At 52.5% G+C, this 10,355-nt stretch overlaps 1 protein-coding gene across 2 annotated transcripts in view; it reads right to left on the reverse strand.

The window, feature by feature from the left end:
- Positions 1 to 383: 383 nt before the first annotated feature.
- Frmd8 (FERM domain containing 8) overlaps positions 384 to 10,355 on the reverse strand; it is a 19,330-nt gene continuing 9,358 nt past the window's right edge. For both annotated transcript variants that reach the window (XM_029546325.1, XM_021199487.2), the window contains exons 7-11: positions 9,598 to 9,822; positions 8,781 to 8,904; positions 7,798 to 7,941; positions 4,922 to 5,117; positions 384 to 1,789 (exon numbers count right to left, since the gene is read on the reverse strand). In XM_029546325.1, the coding sequence (XP_029402185.1) occupies positions 1,668 to 1,789; positions 4,922 to 5,117; positions 7,798 to 7,941; positions 8,781 to 8,904; positions 9,598 to 9,822 (811 nt within the window). In that variant the 3' untranslated portion in view covers positions 384 to 1,667. The remainder of the gene's footprint in view (positions 1,790 to 4,921; positions 5,118 to 7,797; positions 7,942 to 8,780; positions 8,905 to 9,597; positions 9,823 to 10,355) is intronic.

Below are 10,355 nucleotides of genomic sequence, written 5' to 3' on the forward strand. Positions count from 1 at the left end.
CAGTGAAGCTGAACCTGCAACCTCTAGTCTTTATTCCATAGGGCCAAAGCTCCAAACATCGCTGCCTCCACAGCTTGCAGTGGGGGAGTACAGGTCTGGTGCTGTCCCTGTCCTCCAAGCTAGGTGCTTCCACAGGCTCTGTGGGAAAGAGCATCTTAGTCAGGAGGACCTAGGAAGCCAAAGGATGGCAGAGTCCCTCCCAGACACGAGTGAGCCCAAGTCTTCCCAGACTTGGTTCCTATGGAGACCTGGAGAAGGATCCCCAGGAGCTACCAGATGAGATTTTACTGGGGTGAAGTCTTGAGGCTACACCATGGCACACGTGTGGTTACCATACCCTGGCTATTCTATATTATAACCATTCAAAGTGTGCTAGGTGATTTTATTAAGTCCAATGATAGGAAAGACTGGGAACACTCAAGACATTTATTTAGTAAAACAGTGCTCTGTCCTAGAGGATTAAGGCACACGTGGTAATTAAAAAACTCAAAGGCTCAAGTGGAAATGCAGAGTTTGTGTACCCACACACACGCATCTGGGCCCCTCACATAATGATCTGAGGCCATCAACAGCAGTCAAGGTGACCAAAAGGTTGCCAAGAATAGGCTGGTAGCTCAGGGAACACACAAGACTCCAAAAGGGCTAACCACAAGTGGCAGGTGACACCGTCTTACTGCCTCACAGTGAGGCCAGCCTTTTCTCTCTCTGCTGCCAAGGCTTCTGGAGCTCACTGGGCAGCCAAACTGCTTTCATTTACAGAAATGATGGGTTTGCATTTCTAGGGCTTTCCACCAAGAAAACAAAGCTAAGCTATGTCTCTGGGATCCAGTGGGGATTCCCAGGCAGTACCGAGGGCTTAAGGGCCAGGACAGCACCCCTCCCAGAACTAGCTCTCCTTTGGAGAGGAGAGGTGGCTTGAGCCCCTGTGGCTGGCCTCAGGGAATCCCACAGTGCAGTGCAATTCAGAGTTGTCACCTCCCAGGTTTTATCAGCTCAGAGCAGAGGAGACAAGGCAGAATCTAACCCTGAGACCCAAATCACAGGAAAACAAGGGAACTAGCTGATATGGGACAGCCATTCCAGCCCAGGGACACGTAAGGGCTTTTCCGGTTCCTAGGAGATCCACCATTCAGGACAGAGACGTCAGTAAAGGCCAACAAGAAGGGGCTTAGCCTGCAGAGGTGCCCTCCACTTCCAACATAATTTAGGAGAAAGGTGATAGCCTGGCCGGCCAGCACGGTGGAATGTCAGTAGAAGGAATGCAAGATAAGGTCGCCAAGGGCCCATGACCAAAGGCAAACACTGGACTTGCAAGTCCCGAGCTCTGACTTCAGTCGCCTGCCATCGGAACGCCAGCAGTCCCTCCAGAGAGAAGACATAGTCCACTTGGGGACGAGCAGGAGGGGCAGCTGGGTTTGTCAGCTGCTGGACCTGGAGTTGAGGGAAGAGGCAGGCTGTAGAAAGGGCTGCAGTGCAGCTCTGCCCACGCCAGGCTCAGGGAAGGCTTGGATGTCGATTTTCCATGGTCTGAAGCTCCAGCAGACCCTGCACAGCACCCCACCCAGGCCCACAGCATCTGAGACGAGTGTGGCCTGGCCCTGCCTAGGGCTGTGCCTGGTGGTGTCTAGGGCACCCGGATGTCCTCCTGCTGCCAGCCGTGGCTTCTCTCAGCTCTGCTCCAGGTTGTCATCAGTGGGCTGCACCACGGTGTAGCTTCCCTGGCTGGAGGAGAGCTGTCGGCTGAAGAAGGAGGTGGTTCGCTTTGGTTTCACTCGCTTGATCCCCTTGCCTGTGCGGGTGAGAGAGAGGCTGAGAAGAGGCACTGGGTGGGTGGCCCACACCCCAGGAGGCTGGGCTCCGCTCCCACTGGGTCAGCTTCTCCTGGAGTCACTTGAACTGTGCTCCCCCATCACAGCTGTCATCACTGAGCCTGTCTGTCCCCGGGCTGTATCATCAGTGGCAGGACGGGTCCCATGGCCACCCTCAACCATCCCATCAGAAGCTGCAGCGGACTCCAGACTGACTGCTGGGTGACAACCACTAAGGTAGGTACAGCTGATGATGGGAAGCCAGATAAAAGATTCTAGCAACAGGCCTTTTACAAAATACTCAGGCCACACCAAGGCCCGACAGCTCCAGTGTGTGGCCAGGCATCTCAGAGGCGAGAGGACAATGCCAAGCCCCAGGTCAGCCTGGGCCACAGTGTAGACTGGATAAGGTACTACAATAAAAAAGAAGTGAGTGTTGGGGCTGGAGCGATGGCTCAGCCATTCAGAGCTCTGGCTGCTCTTCCAGAGGTCCTGAGTTCAGTTTCCAGCACTGGCATGGCGGCTCACAACCACCTGTAACTCCAGCTCCAAACTCCAGTTCTAGTTCCCTCATCATCCTTAGTTACTAGAAGCCCAAGTGGTACACAGCCACACACGCTGACAAACATGTATAGAATTAAAATAACTAAATTTAAATATTAAACCTAAAAGAAGAAGAAGATGACGACGACAAGGAAGGAAGAATCACTATGCTGCCTAGGAGGCGGAGGAGGGACAATTTAAAGTCCTCCGGGTCAGGCATGGTGGTGCACACCTTTATCCCAGCAGAGTAGCAGAGGCAGGCAGTTCTCTAAAAGTTCGAGGCCAGCCTGGTCTACATAGCAATTTCTTTTCTTTCTTTTTTTTTTTTTTTTTTTGGTTTTTCGAGACAGGGTTTCTCTGTATAGCTCTGGCTGTCCTGGAACTCACTCTGTAGACCAGGCTGGCCTCGAACTCAGAAATCCACCTGCCTCTGCCTCCTGAGTGCTGGGATTAAAGGCGTGTGCCACCACGCCCGGCTACATAGCAATTTCTAGGGCAACCCTGTCTCAAAAAAAAAAAAGAAAAAAAAGAAAGGCATCTTTGTCTATTATCTATAATATCTATATATGGAATTTGAGGCCAGCCCCCATGAGACCCTGTTTCGAAAGAACAAAATACAGATGTGATATCCTATCTCAGATGCCGAAACAAAACCTCTATACACACTCAGAGAACTAGAAGTGTGTGTGTATGTGTGTGTGTGTGTGTGTGTGTGTATGTGTGTGTGTAAATACATGCTCCCTGTATTTAAAAACAGAGCATAGCATGACGCCTTATCTGGCCTGGTATTCACTATTAATTCCAGGTTGGCCTCCAACCTGAGAAGTCTGCTTGCTTCTGCCTCCTGTGTGTCAGGGCTAAAGGCACGTGACATGATGCCCAGCTTTAAATTTCCCAAGTCCCCCTCTTCCCACCCCTCTCCTACTCCCAGTAAAGGGAAAAGAGAGTCGGGCGTGGTGGCGCACGCCTTTAATCCCAGCACTCAGGAGGCAGAGGAAGGCAGATTTCTGAGTTCGAGGCCAGCCTGGTCTACAGAGTGAGTTCCAGGACAGCCAATACTACACAGAGAAACCCTGTCTTGACAAGGACAAACCCCCAGTGGCCAGTCCCTTGAAGAAAACTGTGTCCTTCCCTACCCCCATCCCCTGCCAGAAGCCATCAGCTGTGGAGAGCTACACTTCGCACCTTTATCACAGTATCCTATGAAGTGAATCTTATTTAGGTTTGGCGGCACCAGGGCTGGGCTCAGGGCCTCAGTCATGCCAGGCAAGTGCTCCACCACTGAGCTGCACCCCCAGTTCAAGATAGTTAAAGCTCTGGGCTTATAGTCACATGCCTCCACACCTGAGCAAAATACACCTTTTCAGATTATGAAAATGACCTTAGCTGGCTGTGGTGGCATCTGTGATCTCAGCATTGGAGAGGCAGAGGCAGGAGGATCAGGAGGTCAAGGTCATCACCAGCTACACACCAGCTACACGCCAGTCTAGTAGAGAGAGTACCTAGAAAACAAAATCTGGAGGGGGGCGGCGAACGCCTGCAATCCCACCACTTCCCGGGCAAAGGCAGGCGGATCTTTTCTAGTTCAAGGCCAGCCTGATCTATATGGAGAAATTAGAACTACACAGGGAAACAGGGAAATCTTGTCTCAAAAACAAACAAAAAACCTTCTTGGGCAAAAGGGATTTGCGCACCACCGGCAGGCGTGGAAGTCAGAGGACAGCCATGTGACGTTGACTCTCCTTCCACCAGTGGCCCTGGGGATGGAGCTCAGGTAAGTCCCTTATGTGCTGAGCACACTCCCCAGTCTCCCCACCATAAACCCTTTTATCATAGAATAAGTGTAGGTAAATAAACTCATCTGGATAATCAAACACACCAGACGAGGTCCCCTCCCCATGTCCCACTTTAGGGGCTCTCACCCTTCCTTAACCCATCGGTACTCACTGCTCAGAAACAAGAGCTACAGGGACAGAGCTCAGTAGCGGAGCACTTGCTTAAAGTGGCTGCAGCTCTAGGTTCAACTCCATTATGCTGAAGTTTTTTGTTTTGTTTTCTAAGACAGGGCCTCTCAGACTACAAGGAAGGAAGTTAAGAGCACTGACTGCTCTTCCAGGTCCTGAGTTCAATTCCCAGGAACCACATGGTGGCTTACAACCATTTGTAATAGGATCCAATGCCCTCTTCTGGTGTGTCTGAGGACAGCTACAGTGTACTCATATACATAAAATAAATACATCCAAAAGAGAAAAAAGAAAAAAAGACAGGGCCTTGCTGGGTGGAGGTGACGCACACCTTTGTCCCAGCACTCTGGAGGCAGAGGCAGATGGATTCTCTATGAGTTTGAGGCTAGCCTGGTCTACAGAGCTAGTTTTAAGATAGCCAGGGTTACACAGAGGATCCTGTCTCTGAACACCCCATTCCAAAAGAAGTCTCCTTCCTGTTTTCCATTCTGACAGTGCTACAGTGGACAAGTTTGTCACTACAGAAAAGAAGGGACAGACAGAAGAAGTTCCTGTGGCACATGTGTGAGCGAGTGTGCTGAATACACACTGTAACCAGCGGCTTACCGTCTTCCACATAGTCAATGGTGGAGAGATGCTGAATCCGGCTACACACCACGCTACCCTGCCTCCGCAGCTTGGGGCGCTGGGTGGGAGGTGGAGAGGGGCTGGGAGCTTCCTGAGGGCCAGATGCACTCTCCTGGGGCTCAGCGGCCTGGCTCAGCTCAATGCAGTACTCAATGAGGCCGCTCATCAGCTCAGCCTAGGGAGGGGAGAGGGGCTGGTATGAGGTCACAGAGCAGCAACTGTTGAGGGACAACATGAGACACACACACAGCTCTAAAGCCTTTGCTTCCTGGTGGGGACAGGTGGCAGAGCAGGGAGGAGAGAGCTTTCTGGGCCCAGAGGGCAGGGAAGGTGTCCACCTGAGGTGGCTTCAGAGGTGAGGTCTAGGAAGGAGGGAGTTCTAGTCAGAGGCACCGCTTAGGAAGGCTGTGGACTGGGCTGCCACAGATGAGGTGAGCTGTGTGCGTGCATGCGCGCGCGTGTGTGCGTGCGTGCGTGTACATGTGTGTGGTCCCGAAGGGAGCTGCCTGTGCTGGCTGCAAGAAGATTTGGCCTAAAGAAGAGGGTGAGGTCACTGAGTAGGTGGCTCCCTCTGAGCAGTTTTCTAACGTAAGTGACACCTCATGAGTCTGGAAACACAACAGGTAAGTGGCAAAACACCTGGAAGCACAAGTGGCCAAACATCTGGCAGCACAGCTGGGCACCGTGACAGCAGCCTAGGGCTCTGCTCAGGCTATGAATGAGGAATCTTTGTGGAGAAAGAGTTACAGAGCATCTACTATGTGAGTGGCCCCACCAAAGGGCCAGCTATATCAGACCCCTGTGTGCTTACAGGTCAGGAGCCTGGGGGTGACGTCATAGACACTGGTCTAGCCTCTGCTGCCTGCCCAGTGTTGCCCATGGCCTTGACAGCAGCCTAGCCCAGCCTGGGGAGGAAAGGGGAGCAGGAAGGCTCCTTCAGGCCTCAGTCTGCAAATACCCTCCTAACCTGCCTAAACCAAAGTGCGTACGTTATCATTTACCACATCCTCTCCCGAGTCACACCACCAGCCACTGCAGAGAACCTGGCCAACAGATGGCAGGGAACTCCCTAGCCTGCCCAAGGCACCTGGCCAGGAAGCACCCACACTGCTGAGGGAAGGACAAAGACACCTGTCTATTCAGCATTGTCCTGACTGTCATCCAACTCTCCAAGCACAAAGAGCAAAAGCATGAGGAGCATGCAGATCGGGAGGTGACAAACCAGGCTGTCACCATTCATAGACAACATAACCAGCTACATGGGAAACCCTGAGAATCCAGGAACCTGGAACTGCAGGCTGTGAGATGCCTGGGAACCACATCCATTGCACCTCTCCCTCCCTCCTCCTCTTCTTCCTTTCTTCCTTCCTGCCTCAGCTTCCAGTGCTGGATTACAGGTGTGTGGCGCCTGGCTTCCAATGGCTTGTTAAGTAGTTCAGAATTCCACAGAAGGAATGGCCAACTGACAAAAGCATATGTCAACACTCAAAGACTAAGAACCTCCCAAGTCTGACACATTCTTCTCTTTTTTTGAGGTATTTTTATTTTATATGTATGAGTGTTTTGCCAACATGTATGTGTGTGTGAGTGTGTGTGTGCGCGCGCGCGTGTGCGCGTACCTAGTGAACATAGAGGTCAGTATTCAGTCCCCCAAACTGGAGCTCAAGGCAGTTTTGAGCCACCATGTCGAGGGGGCATCTGCAAACAGACCCCAGTCCTCTCTTAGTCTCACCCTCAGCGGCTTCTCCAGTCATGCTCTCCTTTTTAACTCTTTCTTTTTCTTTTTCTTTTTAAGATTTTATTTATTTATTATATGTAAGTACACTGTAGTTGTCAATGCCCAGCAAGTCTTTCATTTAAAAAAAAATAAAATTTGCATGTGTGTGTGCATGCATATATATGCATGTTGAAAATGTCTGGGTGTACCTACGTATGGTGTGTGTGTGTGTGTGTGTGTGTGTGTGTGGTGACCTCACAGGTCACACGCCTCCCTGACCTTCCCTTCCACCTCAGTTGAGACTGAGAATTCTGCTTCCTTGGCTTTGCCAAGCACCCCATGCTAGCTGATCCCTGAGTGTCTAGGTGAGTCTCTGGTCTGCACCTCCCATCTCCCCGGGGAGTGGGGGAATCACAGTGCGTGTTACATCAGGCTTTTTATGTGGGATCCAGGGATCCAGAATCAGGCCGGTCTTGTGCAGGAAGCAGTTTTACCCATGAGCCATCATCTCCCTGGCCCATCTTCTTTCCTTCTCTTCCTGTCTTCCTTCCTTGGGATGGAGTCTGGCTGGATGTATAGGTCTGGTCCGTAGTGCACACACCACTGTGCCTAGCACCAAGCACGTCATTCAGTTAAAGGACTGTGATTACTAGTGAACGACACACACAGACCAATGGCTCAGACCAGTGAGTGAATCCAGAAAACAACAACAGAAGACTCACATGTCAGAAAACTCACACTACCCAAAAAGATGTTTTAATTCTAATGAAATTGTCTGTCTGTCTGTCTGTCATCTATGTATCTGGGTGCGGCTCTGACGTGGCAGAGGAGGAGAAAGCGAATGGGTGGTGGGCAGAAAGAACGTATCTAAGCAACAGGCCCTCTCTGCCTCTGTCCTTCTGTCCCGGCTCCTCAGCTGTCCTCCCAGGGACTTTGCAATAGGGCTGGCACGGCTGCACACAGCATGGAACGCCACCCCTGGTGTGTGATCCCAGAGTTGCGCAGAGCTCACCAGGGTGATTCCCCAGACCCATGGCACCCTCCTTCCTGGGCACCGGCCTGTCAGTCCAAGTGTGTGTGACACAGCACCACCTGCTTGCCTGTCAGTCAGTCCGAGTGTGTGTGAGCATAGCACTACCTGCTTGGAGTAGATCCTTAGCAGCTTGTTCACAGGCATGCCCTCACTGTCACCATCAAACTCCAGCCACAGGACAGGCTCTTCCTCCTCAGGGGAAGTGTGATCCCATGACAGCTCCTGAAAGCGCAGGCCCAGCAGCACATGCTGGCCACAGGGAGACAAAGGATAGAGCTGAGGCCTTCCCCGCTGACGCAGGGCGCTGTCCTCTCCACACTGACTTTCTGAGAGGATCTCACTATGCAGTCCTGGCCAGCCTCAGGCTCACAGACATCTGGCTGCCTCTGCCTCCCTCTGCTGGGAAGAGAGGATATTGATTGTCCTTGTTTGTTTGGTGGCATTGAGAACTGAACAGAGAGCCTTATGTATACAAGGCAGGAATGAACCATGCCAGACCTCCACGCTAAGTCTGCATTTCTTTCTACATGAGGTCAGGAACTGGACTCTTCAATGCTTTCCTCCGACAGTCAGGCCCCTGATGGTCAGGGAATCTGCCACTGGGTACAGACAAATGCTGCACAGGGAGGGCTGGTGACAGCACAGCTTATATGGTGAGCCAGAGGTAAGACAGTCACCAATGCGGGAATGAGCAGGTCTTGGCAAGTGCAGGGAGCTCCCAGCAGGAATCTCCATGGAAAATGGCCAGCCAGTCTCCATCACTGGCCAGGAGGAAGCAGCAAGGTGCTGGCAGACACAACTCACTCAGTCAGGATCCCAGCTGCCACCCCTCTGCCTCAGCCCCTCTGCCTCAGCCGAGTGCATGGCTCAGGAAAACAGACCCAGAACAGGCTCAAAGAAGGTTCTAGAGGGCATGAGCAGGCTTTAGGGACATGAGGGAGGCAGAGCCTCCTACAGTCCACTCAACACTGTTCCTAGGATGTCCATAGACATAGACCCGGGGGAACCAGGAGGGCACAGTCAAGACTCCACTCCCTTCTACCCCAGACCATTCAGTCCCACCCTAAGGGGCTCAATGGAAGTGGTACCTTCTCCCTGTTGTCGATGACGTGCACACCCTCCAGACTGATGGCCACAGTCACTGGTTTGCGTCCACCTCGATGCAAGAAGCCCTGGGCTGGCTTGTCCACCTCACCATGGAAGAAGGCACACCTGGAAAGGGAACTAGTATCAGCTGCTCCCGCCAGCACCTAGCACACCAGGGAAATCTACTCTGGCTACCCAAGAACCTTAAGCTGTTTGGGTGACTGACGGGCAAACAGAAAACAGCCGCCGGGCAGTGGTGGCGCATGCCTTTTAATCTCAGCACTTGGGAGGCAGAGGCAGACGAATTTCTGAGTTCTTGGCCAGCCTGGTCTACAGAGTGAGTTCCAGACCCTGTCTCGAAAAACCAAAAAAAAAAAAAAAAAAGAAAAAAAAAGAAAAAAGAAATAACTATTCGTTACACAGCACGTGTGTGAGCACTAGCCAGGCCGGGGAGTGGCTGTAGCTGGCGGGAACAGAGGACAGATGGAGGAATCCTGGTCAGAGATGGGACCACGGCCAAGCCAGCTCTTTAAGAGGATAGAGCCGGCCGGGCGTGGTGGCGTACACCTTTAATCCCAGCACTTGGGAGGCAGAGGCAGGTGGATTTCTGAGTTCGAGGCCTGCCTGGTCTACCAAGTGAGTACCAGGACAGCCAGGGCTATACAGAGAAACCCTGTCTCAAAAACAACAACAACAACAACAATAAAAAGAGGACAGAGCCACTGGAGCACAGGTGGGCTGCGGGCTGCCACGTGTCGGGGTCGGAGCAGTCTGGAGGGTACTGAGACGGGACAGGAACTCCCGAGATACATCACTTACCCGTAGAAGGGCAGCTCGTGGCACTTGAGGAGGTATGCGCGGTAGTGGGAGCCCAAGGTGGCCTCACGCTCACTGTCATTGCCTGTCACTTCCTTTACCTGGCGGTAGGCATTCAGCAGGCCTTGCTCACCTGGCCCAGTCTTGGCCCCACGGCCCCGGAAGGCAGCAAAGAGGCCGTGCCCTCGCTTGCAGAGGTGGGCAGGGAGGAAGGAGTCCAACTTCTCTCTGAAGGGGAAGGAAAGTAGGCAGTGGAGGCCCTTCTGGGGCTGAGGTCTTCAGGGGGAGTACTATGATCATATGGTAGGCAAGGATTGGCAGCGGGCAGGCCTCAGGGACCTTCAAGGCTCGAAGGTTCGACTGCACCAAGGCCCACTGCTGTGCATTGTGTGTATGTGTGTGTGCGCGCGTGCTGGAGGATGACAGGGGTCCTAAACACAGACTCCAGACAAATTCCCACTGCCCCCAACCAGCAGTGGCTTGCTCGGCTCAGAGCCAACCCTGTCTCATATGCAACCACTGAGCTGGGGGTGGGATGCTCTTCCTCTTAGGGAAAAGTGAGGTTCCCACAGGAGGCAGAGGCAGGTTTTCTCTGAGGGTTCAAGGCCAACCTGGTCATCAGAGCGAGTTCCAGCACAGTCAGGACTTTTACACAGAGAAACCCTGTCTTGAAAAAAAGAAAGAGAGCTGGAGAGATGGCTCAGCAATTAAGAGCATTGACTATTCTTCTAGAGGTCCTGAGTTCAATTCCCAGCAACTGC

Source organism: Mus pahari, chromosome 1 (genome assembly GCF_900095145.1).
Source record: "Mus pahari chromosome 1, PAHARI_EIJ_v1.1, whole genome shotgun sequence".
Lineage (NCBI taxonomy): Eukaryota > Metazoa > Chordata > Mammalia > Rodentia > Muridae > Mus > Mus pahari.